Source organism: Parasteatoda tepidariorum, chromosome 11, assembly GCF_982258835.1.
Source record: "Parasteatoda tepidariorum strain Cologne lab strain chromosome 11, Ptep-v5.0, whole genome shotgun sequence".
In the NCBI taxonomy this organism is placed as follows: Eukaryota; Metazoa; Arthropoda; class Arachnida; order Araneae; family Theridiidae; genus Parasteatoda; species Parasteatoda tepidariorum.
The window spans coordinates 76118684-76134851 of record NC_141765.1 but is presented as its reverse complement, the minus strand read 5'-3'; the positions used below and the strand labels follow the sequence as shown (position 1 = coordinate 76134851).

Genomic DNA, 16168 nt, shown 5'->3' with positions numbered 1-16168 from the left:
ATTATTTAGAGAACGCAGGAAAATGACAATGTGTAAAATCATTCCAAAAAGCTAATAATAATAGTGTTAAATAAACTTTACAAAAAATTGTCATTTTCTTCTATGATATCAGATTTCAATGGCAGTTACATTAAAGTGTCGCATTTAACGAAAATTACTCGTAGATATATAGTACATTTGCAGAAGTCGGTAAATGAATATATCTTTTTACAAATTTTTCTTTTTGTTTATTTCAATAATATCCTGTTAAACTACATTAATAAATAGAAGGTGTAAAACTGTAATTATGTAACAAAAAATTATTAATAAATACAGAAGATATACAGCACAAGAAAAGAAAAATTAGATACAAAGCCTCAAAACATTTTGTTAATAAATATTGAATGAAAAAATCCGTGTTTCGTAAGGTCACGGACTATCAAATTTGGATTTCGATAGAGTGGCCGCGAGCATTTCAACATTTAAAGAATTACTTATAGAATTACTTATATTACCACTTGTGCATTTTTTTCGGCCTGATGTGGCTTTATTTTCCACTGATTTCGTTTTCCATAACGTAAACAGAACTTTTGTACACCAGAACAAGTCACTGAACCACCAACTTGTCTTGCAATTTCAGCATAAGAGAGGCCATTTTCTCTCAATATGACAATTCGGCTTCTTTTTGTAGATGTCCAATTAGTTTTTCTTGTTGATGACATTGTTTATAATTAGTTTAATTAAAAAAAAGGACTTTAAATATTCAAAAACAGCAATACTCTATTTAATTGTACTAATATGCATCATTCCACAAAATATTTCTACAACAATAACTCTTTTACCATCCAAATAACCTAAACTATAGTTACAGACATTTGATTGGTCCTAAGAACAGTGTTTGTGATTGGCTAGTATGCTTTTATTACAAAACACGTTCTTATTCAAAACGATTTGTGTTTGTTTGTTCTGCTAAAATGAGCATAACTTTTTTTTGGGCCCCTGACACCCCCCTTACCTACGTCCCTGGTTTTGCATCATTTAGCACTAGTCTGTCAATGGTTAAGTTTACTACACAAGCGCCTAATGATTTTTTCAACCCACCAACTTCTCGTATGATCGTAACGTCACCATTATGCATATTATAGACTCCTATCTCTTTAGAGAATGCGTATTTAATCATTGCTATGTCGGCAGCTGTATCTACTAAAGCACTTGTAGCTATTCCATGTACAAGAACTGTGTTACTAGTACAGTGGGGAACCGATTATCCGGAACGAGCGGGTCCATCGCTATTCCGGATAACTGATTTTTCCGGTTTTCTGAATCGCTACAAAAAGCCGTTTTTTTTATTGTTAAACCCAACTAAAAAAAAAATTGGAAATAATCTTAAAACGAAGTAATACACTAATGATTATTTCCAAAATGATGGTAAGGTAAACATCTTTCAAAATAGAAAGAAAAATCCTAAAATCTTATGAGGAAAAATTTTTTTTTAAATTGGCGGGAAAATGTATCGAATATCGTTCCGGTTTTTTGGTTTTCCGGTTTTCTGATTTCCAGAAAACGGGTTTTGTTCTGTAGTAAGATTTTCAATGGGTGATAGTGTTGAAACGTTTACTGATGGTTTGCGAATTTTCTTTGGACAATCTTTTGTAACTTGTCCTTCTGTGTGACAGAATGTACAAAATTTTGGATGCTTTGGCTTAAAGCAGTCACGAGAATAATGTCCTTTTTCAGAACAATTATAACATATTATGGATTCTAACCCTTTGATTCTAATAACTTGATCATTTCTTTTTACTCCAAATTGATCACATGGAGAGGGTATCTGACTGAGACTAATGTATCGACAACATATCTCTTTTGCCGTGAGAATTTAAACAATTTAAAAACTTTTTTTTTTTAATTAATGCTAGAATATGTCAAAAAGAATGGGAGAGAAGGGGTAGCCCATGGCTAAATCCTCAATTTGTTTTCAGAAATTACCACGAGGAGGCAAAGAGGCATCAAATGTTTAGATTAGGTAGTTTTTGTGAAATTAGGTAGGTTTTCTAAGGTACAATAAAAAAAAATTAAGTGAAGTACAATAGCTTTTAACATCATCAATAACTCTGAATATTGATTTCAATAGAAAGCTATAAAGAAGTAAGGACGGATTGCAGATATGCGTATAGCAAAAGGCTCATTCTATTGAAGCATTTTTAAATATAACAGAATTTCTCTCTTGTAAGGAGCAAGAGAACTGGTAATCATCCGTACACAATTTAATAAGCATAAAGGTGAAATGATATTTATTTTTTCTTTGTGTTGATACCAGATATGAATAAAAGGGCTCTTTCATTTTACCTTTTTTGTATATTATTGCTAACTTTAACAAAAAACATGTATCTATTTATTTAAAAAAATTCTCAGTTGCTGAAAAATTATGGCAATAGTGGTTTCAGCTTGCTAAACATACAAAGTTTGTATCTTTCATCTTAACATTTTGACGGTGACGTGAAATCTAATTGCAAATGTGGATTTCTCATTAGTGACTGTGTTCATTACATTAAGCTTCTTTGGTTTTTTCAAGGATGCCAAATCACTCCTACATGAGCAAAATATATTAGCAAAATGTATGTTATTATGTAATATTCCTGGTGCAGTAAATTTATTTTAAAGTTATTTTAACAACCACTGTGTGTGATAATTCAGAAGCTCTTATAAATCACTACTATAATCCAGTGAGTCTCCCAGTGTGTTGGCTGATTTAACTAAAATTCTTTAAGTTTCAGCTTTTAATTATATACTGCTATAAATAAAATCTTTTGAATGAAATGCAACAGGTGTCATCCATGTTATTGTGAATATTTCTGTATATATTATTTCATAAATTAATTTATTAATACTGTTTTTTTTTTTTTTTTTTTTGATTCTAGAGATTCAAAAAAATTTACTCACTCACTTGGATTTTAAATCACTTATTTTTATTTTAAATGAAGTCAACCATTTTATGAGTTGCTTCCTTAAATTCTCTAATACTGTTTTCATAATTAGAATTTTTATTTAATACAAGATAGTAGCAAATTCTATAAAAATTCCCCAGTCATAATACTTGCTTTGACCATTAATTTCATAAAGTTGGAAAGCTTCTTTTTTTTCTTCAAAACATTCAGCCAGTGCACAATATGAAATAGGCAGAGTGTTTTAACTGTTTCAATTTGATTTTTATATTTGCCTCATAAGTAATACGATCTCTGAAGCAAGGAAAGTGGTTCAATGGGTTATGTCATATAACGAGCTTTGGTTTGTATATTTATGAGGAAAGGAAAACTGTTTTGCACACTTCAGAACTGGTTTTTGTTTACATTCAGGGCAAAGAAATAGCTTTTATGAGGAAAATATTTATGTTTTGGATTTAAGTGTGGTTAACAGTTAACTTAACTATGTCACAAAATCAAAATTTGACTAGTTGTTAAGTTGACACTTTTTAAACAATTATAGTTCAACATCAGTTAAAAATGTGCTTATTTTTATGTACAGTGCACTAAAAAGGACCACCCTGAATAATTTTTGATCTAATGATAAAAGCTTCACATTCTGGAAGTCATTAATGGTTCAAGAGAGTGAGTTCAAATATGCTAATTAATTAGTGCTGAGGATATTTAAAGTTATGAAATCAGACACAAAAATGTACTTTCTCTGAATAAACATACCTTTTTTCAATGGATTTGGATTTCTGACCCCCTAAATATAGGGGTTAGCCACAATCTGGGAAATATAATCCCCATAGTTTGATCAGGAGAGTGATTCAAACTTGGGACCCCTTAATGCTAATTTTATTTTTTGATTATTTGCTCGAGAACTTATTAAGCAGATAGAAAAATTTATGTATACAATTATAAAATTCGTTTATCTACTGATAATTCCAGGCAAAATATAAACTTTAGTAGATATTTATTATTTTATTAAAAGATAGTCGAAATTTTTTTTAATTGTGAGGTATAAAATTTTTTTCTTCGTTTTAAACTTTGTAATTCTACATGGAAAAATACAAAATTTGAGCAAAATCTGTAGAATAGTTCCTGAGAAATCGAATTTTAACTATGCGACTTCTTTAAAATTCAACTTCTCAGAAGCTATTATTTAACTGATTTGGCTCAAATTTTGTACTTTGGCATGTTACATTATGTACTTTAAAATGAAGAAAAAAATTTTATACTTTTAAATTTAAAATTTTTTCAACTTATTATAATAAAATAATAATATTTACTGAAAAATTTTTTTGCATGGAATTATCTTTGGATAAATGAATTTTATAATTGTGTGCGAAAATTGCTCAATTTGCTTAAAAAGTTCTCGAGATATAGTGAAATATGCAAAAAATAAAATTAACATTAAGGGGTTCAAAATTTGGATTGTTCTCCTGATCAGTCTATGGTAGGGATGGGCAAACTTTTTTGGTCGAGGGCAAAAAATCAAGGAAAAAAAAGTTTGGTGGGCCGAGTAAAAACTTTTAAAATAAAATAAACGATATACAAGTTTTAATTTAAATATTTAATGAGATGAATGAAATCTCGATTTCATTTTTAAAAGTTCCTTATATTGAGGTTCGAAGTGAGATGTGCTTATTTTGAGGAATGAGGCTAAATGCTTCCGCTAGTCTACTTACGAAATGATTTTTCTAAGATTCATAGTTGAAAACACTTGTTCACATATATAAGATGAAGCAAACATAGCACTGATTTTCTAGGCATGAGATATAAAATTTTGGAAACTAGCTTTTGGTAATGATTTGCAAAACTCAAACTTTGGCATGTTTAGAAACAGCATGTCTGCAATCTTTCCATACTCAAAAAATAAAGTTAGAACTAGCACCGGCAGAAAAATCCACTCGTTGGAGCTTAAAATGCGCTGTCTGCCACGTGTGAAGCACAATTCACCTATGTAGATTCCATACGTCTGAACCTCGAGAAATGCAAACGCTTGTTGGAGCTAATCTGCGGTTATTCTATAAAGAACTTCTGCTTTCAACATTTTACCAATTGAAGCTGTCTGTGCTAACTATTTCTATCAATTCCACCATTAGAGAAAGTAAAAACGTAATCAGTACTTTGTTAAAAAGGAAAGAACAAAAATAGCTTTATAAAGTAGACAAAATAATGGATGTAAATGCACCTCGTTTATATTCGCCAAATATCGGCAAGTTGAAATTCTATCTGCGGGCCGGATAAAACCTTCCGACGGGCCACAGTTGGCCCGCTGGCCGTAGTTTGCCCATCCCAGGTCTATGGGTACCATATTTCATAGATTACAGCTACCCACTATATTTCGGGGGTCAGAAGCCCAAATATGTAAAGTAAGTTTTCATTTGTGATTTAGTAACTTAAAATATCGTGAGCACTGTTTAATTAGCATATTTTAGCTCACCCTTTGGACCTTAACCAATGTGTCCTAGAGCATGAAAATTCGATCTTTAGATCAAAAGTTTTTCAGGATGGTCAGGTTTTTTTTTGGCTCACTGTATGTTATTATTGAAAGTTAAATTAATTATTGGTTTGTATTTTTCTTCTTTTGACATTTATTCAAACAGTTTTACTTTTCAGATACATGGATAATAAAGTTTTTGTCTCAGTCATTGATGGAGAAATTTACATCTATAAAAGAGAACTAGGTATGCTTTGTTACAGAGTAAATTATTTTACGATTTACTGTAAAACAGTATTTTAAACTTTTTTTCTTCACTTAATTGTAAAATGAAATCAAAACATGTATTTTAAATAATATCAACAATTTTAACTTACTCCAGCAATCTAGATCAACTGTTATAAAATTTGAAAGAGAACTCTTCTTTAAAATTTCAAAAAATTTTAAGTACGATATTTTAATTATAAAATAAGAACAAAAATTGGGAATTAAAAATAAAATTATGCATGAATAATCAAATTTACTAAATAAATCTATTTGTTGTACAGTTTAAATGTTACATATATGCGGAAATATATAAGCATTATAAATGTTACATATATGCGGAAAGATTGATTTAATACAAATATTTGCTTACTTCCAATATTTTTGATTCAAGTTCTTTTTACAGCCAATAAAAGATCACATTTTATTTACAGGAACAAAATTACACAATACAAATTAACGCACAAAATTAACAAATAAAAATTAATTAAATAAAATGCTACATTAAACAAAAGGAAAAATCTAAAACTAAAATGTTTGCTTTTATTTTGTTTAGTGTTAGTTAAGTTCTGTTCTATCCCTCCATTTTCAAATTACATGTATAAATATGTTTCTCATTGCAAACTATGATGCAATAATTTTTCTCCAGAAATGTTTTGCTGTAAGATGACAGGCAGAAAAGAGAGCAATTTAAAGACTAGGTTTAAAAACAGGGTCGGCCTGATCTGCGCAAAAATTTCTATCCCCTTCAAGCAGTGACATCAATTATGGAACTCTCCTCCTTTTACCAAAATTTGTCACAGGAGGAAGTAGGGAGTACATTTTAAAGGGACTAGTTTAAAAGGGTAGCTACAAAATTGGCTGTTTTTCGCTAAAAGATATTCTTTCTCAATATTCTCTGGTTCCTTTCTTTTTTCTCTTTTTTTTAAATTCTTCCGATTGTTAACATAAGTATGATACTGATAGAATCTTATTTTTATAACTTAGAGTCAAAGTTTTTTTTCCAAGCACATGTAAGAAATAAATAATAAGTAAAGAAATAAATGTAGAAATAGCTTTATGTAGGAATAGCTGATAAGTTTTGGTTTAATTCGATTAATTAGAAGACAAATTAAAAATGTGAACCTCTAAATCTTATTTTTCAATTTTGAGGATTTCCCCAAAGTGGGAATAAAATACTATTTGCGCCTATTTACTCTAAAATAATTTTATGATGAAAATATTTTTAACAGTTTTTCCATTGTAAATCATATATTTTTGAACGTATAAAAATGTGTAATTTTTAATGGTCAAATACTATATTATATAAGATATTATCATTTAATTAAAATTGAAAAAATAGTTAAAATAAGAAAGCATCGCTATTAATTTTTATTTATTTTATTTGTTTATTTATTATTTTTTTATAAGATTTCATCCTCGAATGAATGAATTTTATTAATTAAAGCAGAGAATTTTTGGTTTATAATAATTTCTTCTAAAAGCGAGATAAAACATGTTAAAATAGTACTGAAATTGTTAAAAACGGTTCCAAATTTATCGTATTTGTCATGTTTGTGTGCGGTTTTGAAACCTAAATTATCATCTTCACTGTTATATCTATATATAGAATATTATTCGTTATGTTAGGGATATTGCATCTTAGCTCAGAATTTTTTGACTTTAAGATCAAAAGTTACTCAGAATAAAACGTTCTGTACATCTTTTTCTTTTATAGATTTATTTCTGGGCTATGATAATGGAATATCTAAATGAAAAAAAAATTAGAAGACATTAAAGAATAATAGCCATAATACTGTTAACAAGTCAGTTCTACTTTTCCAGGGGCTAATGGAAAAATGCCTCAGAGGCGGCTTAAAAATCGATTCTCTTTATGAACATTCATTGACTAACACTGATCAATTACATTAAGTTTTGTTTTAATGATTTCGTTGGATTTCCATGGCTCTTCGTAAATTTTTTTAAGCGAACATTGAATTTAATTGAGACATGTGAGTTTCACGAAATTTAATTCAACAAAAGCTTTTGGTATTTACTTATAACGCTTTCTTTCTTTTATTTTAAATTCTTAAACATGAAATAAAAGGCTTAATACAGAAATTAAAATAAAAAATTTAAATTATATACGTATATATATATATACAGGGTGTCTCAGTTAAACGTTTCAGAACTCCTAAGAGGGGTAGGGTGCATCCTGATGACTCGAAATCATATAGCAATGCGGGGTCGGAAATACTTCCCTGAAGCGGTGATGTCCACAGAAGCACCATAAAGACAAGAGATCGTTATTGAAAAATCGCTTTAGTAATACATTGAAAAAATTATATGATACATGGGTCAAAGTAAGTGTTCGAAGTTTCTGCCACTGGCTAAAATGTGCACCTCATATCTCTGGCGCATGGACATTCGAACATTCTGCAATACTCCAGGCATATCTTGAATTTCTTCGGCAGCTGCTGCGATTCTTGCAACCACCTCCTCAGCCTTGTCAATAGGGGTGTCATAAACCAGTGTTTTCATGTGACCCCAGAAATCAAGACATGATAGGGCGGGTGACCGAAGAGGCCATATAATTTCTTCAATGTATTATTAAAACAATTTTTCACTTGCAGTCTCTTTTCTTTATGGTGCTTCTGTGTATATCACCGCTTCAGGAAAGCATTTCCGACCCCGCATTGCTATATGATTTCGAGTCATCAGGATGCACGCTACCCCACTTAGGAGTTCTGAAGCGTTTAACTGAGACACCCTGTATATATATATATATATATATATATATATATAACCATTATTATCCAAACTAAGTCCAAATTATTATTATTTTTTTTTTTTAAAGATTTAGAATACTTTTTAACTTACATGCTGTTTTTCTAAATTTAGAGGAATAATTAATATCGACTACACCTGAAAACCATATTTAATTTACAACCTTTTTTAGCAGTCTTCTTATAGTAGCTATACATACATGTATTGTTATGCAGTTAAACCTGCATACCCCTTTAGACCTCTTCAACTGAAAATTATAGTCCAAGAATGCGAGCTTAATTTTGACTGTCTACAATTGTTGGAATATGGAAAGATTTTATCAATAAATAAGTGCTAATGGTCTATAATTGGAGGATGGGTAGTTGTCACTTATGGTTAATGATTAGTGATTACAGTGCTTGGAATCTTAAATCTTGGCATAAAATTTTTAACAGAAAAACAAATGAAACTGAAGTTTTTGAACCAGTATATTTTCCAGATGAAAAGATGCCAGGTTATACAGCAGAAAAAAATAGAAGGTTGGTGTCGAGACACTGAAAACGACCCAGGATTTCAAATTTTAAATGATGATGAAATTGCTGCTGAAATTTTGAATGAAACTCGGAACTCCACAGACGAAGAGGAAGAAGTAGGTGATCAAGTTCAAGATAGTGGATCTTCTCATATAGAAACATGTAATTCATTAGATATTGTAATGAATTGGCTAGAACGTCAAAATGATGTTGATCCAGTTTAGTTGACTTATTTAGAAAGAATAGGGGACATGACTGCTTAAAAAAGACCATCTTATTTGAAATAAAAGTCTTTGCGGGATTTCTTTTGCAATGGAAAATAAAGAGAAATGTGGTAAAATCAGTAATTGACAGAAAAACTATAAAAGGCTGAAATATGATTAAAATAATTCAAAAAAAGTAAAATAAATAAATAAATAAATAAAAAATATTTAAAAATTATTAAAAAAAACTTTTTAACACGCCAGAGCTATTTCAGATAGCACTGCCAATACTAAACCTGGAAAAAGTGTGAAGGAAAATTGGTGCACAATTAATAATCATAAACTAGATTTTAAAAAACTTTCCAATTTATATATATATATATATATATATATAGCAGTTGGCGAAAAATATATTTTATAAATGAAAAAGGCAAAATGAAAATTACTATTGAATGATATACTTTAAAATCAATGTGCACACAAGTAAAATGTATTTCAAAGTAATTAACTAGATTAATAAAGAAGAAAATAAAATTTTTTTCAGTCAAACTTTTAAGTGATATTAAATAAAAATTGTATTTAATAACAGTTAAATATTTTTGATGAAAATTCTGATTCAGAAAACTAATGAGTAGCACTTTGATAATTTTGAAAATAAATACTAAATAATATCCAAATAGCATTTATTAAGGGAAAAAAAAGAAGGATAAAAGAGATAACAAAAATATATGCAAAATAAATACAGACTAGTAAAAAAAAATTATGTATATGATAATATATATACAAATAGTTGTAAAAATGTAAAAACAAACATATTGACATATATTCGTGAGTATTTTGACAAAGTTGTTTTTTTTATAGCTATTCCTTTTCTTATTTTTTTGGGAGGAAAACGAATTTATGAAATAGCAATGACATTATAGAAATTAAATGAAGTTGTTTTATTCAATGAACATTTTTTTACGTTTTCTTAATTATTGAACATAAAAATATTGAATAAGTTTAAATATTATAATTTTTTTTTATGCTTGAAATTGAGATATGGTTAGAAATTTTACAGTAAAAAGTAAATGTTTATTATTTCATCTGAAATTGGAAACAAAAATTCTTTTTTTAAAAATATCACCTACCGATCTAATATTGTACAAATAATATTTTTTCAGCAAAATGCATTTTAAAAAATAAGTACTTTCAACTTTTTGCAAATTTTTTTATTTCAAAAATGTTAGATCACATCGAATCAGTCTTTAAATTTACATAGTTTATGGTATGCTTTTTACGAAAACTATTCTTACTAGTTCTTCTTTTCCAGTGCATTTCTCTTTTCCTTCCCTTTCCCCCTTCCTCTCTTGTGACTCTTTTATGTTAGTTTTGTGATTCATTTGTGTTAATCAGTATTCAAATTTGACAAGATTGTGCAACAAACTAGACTACTATTAATCCATTTTTACTGTCGCACATTATTTTATAAAACACCCGTGTATAGCCATGAGATAAAAGGTAACAGCTTTTTTCAAAATTTTAGTAGCATACTGAATCAAGTAAATCTGAAAGTTGTTTTAGTGACTTTACAAAAGTTTCATTTTGAGATAGCAAAAATCCATGCAAAGAATAAAAGATGTGAAGAGAAATATAGGAATTATTTGATTAAGTTAAGTAAATAGCTTCTTATTGTTTTAGCGGTTACATGATTTTTTTTTAAAAAAAAGAACCATGAAAATTTAAGGTTTATAATATTTATTTTTGCTCCATTTTGCTACTTTATTTTGTAGAAAATTAAAAACAAAGAAGAGAGAGAAAATTTTCTCCCTTTTATTATTTTTTTCTTTATGTGCATTTGTGAATTTTGGTCACAAAACATATTATTGCCTCACACTAAACTCATGGACACGAACTTTGCAATAGTAAGAGCACAAACTTACTTTGAGAATAATGACTAAATATTTATATATGCTATTTCTTTAAAGTTATTATTATAATTGTTTTTTTTTTTTTTTTTTTGAAAAATGTACCTCTAACATCTTTTGATTTATCAGAAGATTTTCATTGCTTATTAAAATGGTTGTAAATTTTATAGTTTAATATTAAACTTGACGTGTCTATATATATATATGTATATATATATATATATATATATATATATATATATATATATATATATATATATATATATATATATATATATATATATATATATATGTATATATATATATATATATATATATTGTATATATATATATATATATATATATATATATATATATATATATATATATATATATATATATATATATATAATATATAATATAATGTTTTTGCATTTAATATAAATGTTTTTGCAATCACATTTATAACTTGTATAATATTTCTAACTTGTATAATGCAATTAATATTAAAATCTAATTTGAGACTACTTAAAATGTTAACAAAAATGTTTGTTTCATTCCAATACAGTTTCAATTCATTCCAAATCTAAATGGTTGAAAACATATAATTTATATTTGGATATAAAATATGCAATTTCTGCATTCATTCAATTCTTGAATTAGTTCTAAAGAATTAAAGTTTAGCTTTCTCAAAAGCGAATTTAATAATTTTTTGTAATCACAAAATCAATTCTTGTACATTAGAAGAATTGTTTGTTAGAAGTAATTTCTATCTGAGCTCATGTTTCCAAAGTGAATCGTCAGTTGAATTCATAAAAATTTTAAAGCAAACATTACATCATTACTTCGTATTACAGTTTTGTATTTTAGTATTAAAAGCATTTTTTTTATTTTTGCGCTTTTTATTTATCAAAATTTACCTTTTTTTTTCTAAAAGAACTTGTAATAATTTTCTTCTTCTTTTTAATATATCTTTAAGTTCAACGATGTTTGCTTAAAAAACAGGCCTATTACATTTCATGATTTATCTGTTCTTCCTTTCATATTACACTTAAGCTACTCTGTAGTATTTTAAATTAAATTCAACTGAAATTCACAGCTGATATTTTTACACTTTTCGTTACATTTTGGTAGGCACTTAATAGACATCTTTAAAAATGGTTACAGTCAGAATTGCTGTAGACTATTAATACATTCATGATTCATCATATTCATTATTTAAATAAATAATAATAATATTCTGGGAATAATAAAATGTAAAATTAAGTGAAATATTTTTCATTTAGTATCGCTTTAAATCAATATTTATTTTTAGAAACTTGTTTCTTTTAAATTTAATACAGTATGACTTACGCAGAAATATTTTACATAATTTATTGGCTAAAAATATTGAGAGTGGTTTTATGAAAGTAAAGGCTTTATTTTGGCGTACTTACGCCCGTAAGTAAACTGAACTTCGCCAGTAAACAAGTATTCAAAATCCCCCTCTGAGCTCCACTTCCCTGAAGCTTTGTCCAGATGTGTAAGTGTGGAAGAGGTCAAAGGTCGTTATTCATCTCACACTTTCCCCCTTTAGCGCAATTTATGGTCCTTCGTCCTCTTTAACTCCCTATATCATTATCTCCTCCATATAGCTGCAGCTTCTTAGAGGGGTGGGGGCAGGTTCATCTAAAAGTGGATTAATACCCCAAGACACCAAATAGGTTCGCCCTTCTAAGAGTAAAACTATTTCAAGTAAGCGCCACCAAGAGGGTTAGAAAAATATTAAGTTAAGCCTAATGAAAAAAAAATGGAATGATTTAAGGTGCTTAGCTATGTATGGCCTGATTTTACTTGAAAACTGAATATGTGATGCAGGTCTAGTAGCGAAATATAAAAACTTGTTGTAATAATTTTTTCAATGTTTTTGCCACATTTCTTTATTTACTCTTTTTTTTTAAATATACATGAAAAAATCGTAAATCTTAATTTCTGCTCTTAATTGTACAATTCAATTTCAATGAAATCATTAAAAGTGGAATATGGATTAGTTTTGTTGATGATGTTAACCTTCGACAATCTAAAAATGTTTTTAAAAAAACTGACCCTGGTTTGCAAAATTGCCTGGTACTTCTTTGGCGAGCCCTGTTAATTAATACAATTATATCAGTGCTTACATTATAATAAACTTGTTTTATATTATCTTTTTATTTATTGTTTTTTTTAAAGAAAGGTAAATAATTGGTGCTGTCACTGGTGAAATATGTATATTCGATGATAAACAATCATACTATATTTAAAGTCCTTAATTTTTCAAAAAAGTCCTTAATTTTTTAAAAAAAAAGTCTTTAAAAGTGCTTAATTGTTAAAAGAGTGGGAACCCTGAAGATATTGCGGTGTTATCTGACCTCTTTTACTGTTACTATTAATTTTTGGTCAAATGATTGGGTTTATTGTATTTTGTACCAAAAGTCTGGTAATTCCTGCAGATATAAGTTATTCTTCTTTTATTAAAAATTCAGCTTCTTTAAAGAAAGTTCATTTTTTTATGTACAACAACACGATTTTCTTGATGCTTTTGATCTTCTTGATAGATTTTTGATTGTCATATTGTAGAGCTTCACTGACGAATATATATATATACTTTACCCAATGTGTGTTATTTATTTACTACAAAGTAACATATTTTTAAATATTACATTTGAAAAGCATTAAACTGATTTTTTTTTATCTTATATGATTGCTTGTCCATGTACTGAAGAAAATTGTTTTGGAATGCATAAAGGTATAAAGCACATGTGTAAAAATAAAGCGGTCTCTTTGGTAAAAATATTCAATAAGTTATTTTAAGTTTTTAGTATGTTATTAATTTTTTTCTTAAAAATTCTTTTAAATTTATTTTGAAAACATATTTGATTTCAGCTAAGCAAAATGTATTGAGAAACTGATAGTTACTTTAAGTTTAATATTAATTTTCAAAAAATTGTTGCAGAAGCCTTTAAGTTATTTTTTTCCCTGACCTAAAGAAGCCATGGTTTTATTACAGTTTTAATCAAGGATTAATCAATTTGATATCAACAAAATGGTGGGGTTTTTGACTTGTCTTTTGTTGTAATTTTATTGTAGCTCAAAAATTCAATGAGCTCCTACATTTTAATAAATAACAATGATGAACAGACCATTTTCACTGTATCCTAAACTCAAATTTAGAGTGCAAACTGATTGAAACTAAATATCTGATAGAATACTTGCTCGTTTGTTTGCATAATGATTTGTGATTCCACGTTTTAAGAGAATGGCTCTTTACGTACCACTAACAAATAAATTTATAAGAAAATGGTGAGCATGTTTCTAAAATAAGCTTTATTTCTAAATACATAAATTTTATTATCCAGTTAAGAGTAATAAGGCATAAATTGAAAACTATGTTTTTAGATTGTTTATCTTAAAAGGAAAAATTTTATAAATTTCTATTTAAATATTTAGTTTTCAAAGTTACTTGCATTAATTTAAGGTTTTTTATTGTTCTTCTGGGAATGTGAATGAATGCTTTTTTTTTTTTTTTTTTTGCTTTATAAAATCAGATTTCCCATGTTATTAGAAAGAGAAATACTATACACGAGACGAGATTCCTAAACTTGCTCATTTGTAAAACCTTTAGTAAAAAGAATTGTAATTTCATTATTTTACTTGACAGTTATTTCATTTTTAGGAGCAGGGTGGTATCCTAATGAACCAGCAGTTATAAATGTTGGAAATAAAAATTCCACTGTCAGTAAAATGTTGGCGGTTACTGGAAAACTTTGGTGTTCTTGCGAAAATATGGTATACATTTTAAACACCACATCAATACAGGAAGAGGTAATTTTTTCTTATACTTCTCAAAATAATCTCAATTTAAATTTATTGCTAATAGCCAAGCTTGTTTTTATAAAATCTTTACATTAAAGTAAGGTAAAAAATATATATATACATAATTTTAAGTTCTGTGAATAATGTCTGATAAATTCTTTAGAATTATGCAATTTATAATCAATATGAACATCCCGAAATTGTCAAACTCATCAAATTGAACCAAATAAGATACCTTGGACACTCATTTACATCACAAGATAACAATTCCACTTGCTTGTAAACTCTTAACAAGCTAGATTGCACTAGAAAACAAGGAAGACCTTCACTCAGATTTCTTCGCGACATTAAAAAATATATGAAATCATCAATGGTGACTAATTGGAATCAACAAGCATCCAATAGACTCAGATAAAGAAAACTTATTAGGGAGACCCTAGGCAGGTCTGGTAATTTTATAAACAAGTATTATGAATAAGTTTTTTATACAGTGAAACTTAGCCACTTTGTCCTAAATAACACCTTCATTTCTATTCATACAAAACAAATTCATTGACATCTAAATTTTAACCCTTTTTCAACTTAATAAAATTTCCACTGGAACTCTGTGTTGAATGGCAATACAATCTTAAATCATTTCTTGATCCCTATGAGCAAAATTTAGTGACATTTTATTGTAAAATATAATGTTGCCAATTCAAATTTTACCACTTTCGTGTTAACAAAATAACTAATATAGGGTAGGATGCGTAGCGTTTTTAAAAAGTGCTTAAAGTTTTTTATTTTTTTTATATTTCCAATGAGCTGCACAATCGGTCTTGCCGATGAGCAGACCTAGTGCGTTCTCCAGAGGTGGTATCCACTGTTTCAGGACCACCACAATGGGTGAGATACCGTTGGTCATGTTAATTTGGACGTCTAGTTTCTGCCACACTAGATGGCAGCACCGAGACTCTATTTGAATGCTATAGTGCACTAGGAATTTAATTTTGCCGGAAATGCCAAGAGCCAATAAGGCACTCCAGGGATCTTTTACATGTTGCATAATCATACGACATGGCCGCTGAGGATTTTCTGCATCCCGAAAATCCGGTGTCTGGGCTGGGAATCGAACCCGCAGACTTGGGCTCAGAAGGCCGACAACAAACCAATTGCGCCACCCAGCCACTTGTGCTTAAAGGTGCTTATTTTCGTTTTTCAAAAGCTCTGAAAGGTGGTTTTTTCATTGGGTGTTTTTAAAAAGTGCTTAATTTTCCGTTTTTCAAAACGAGGTTTTTCCTTTACCATGTTGATTTTTGCTACGAATTATGCAAAAAGACAC

At 28.4% G+C, this 16168-nt stretch overlaps 1 protein-coding gene across 5 annotated transcripts in view; it reads left to right on the top strand.

Moving 5' to 3' along the window:
* Nucleotides 1-16168, top strand: part of LOC107452153 (rho guanine nucleotide exchange factor 17) — a 314558-nt gene that overhangs the window by 270535 nt on the left and 27855 nt on the right. For 4 of the 5 annotated variants that reach the window (XM_087155432.1, XM_087155433.1, XM_087155435.1 and 1 more), the window contains 2 exons: nucleotides 5565-5632; nucleotides 14708-14856. In XM_087155432.1, coding sequence (XP_087011558.1) covers nucleotides 5565-5632; nucleotides 14708-14856 — 217 coding nt within the window. Of the gene's footprint in view, nucleotides 1-5564; nucleotides 5633-8893; nucleotides 9044-14707; nucleotides 14857-16168 lie in introns of those variants that run through there. The other variant, XR_015430560.1, reaches the window with a different exon arrangement.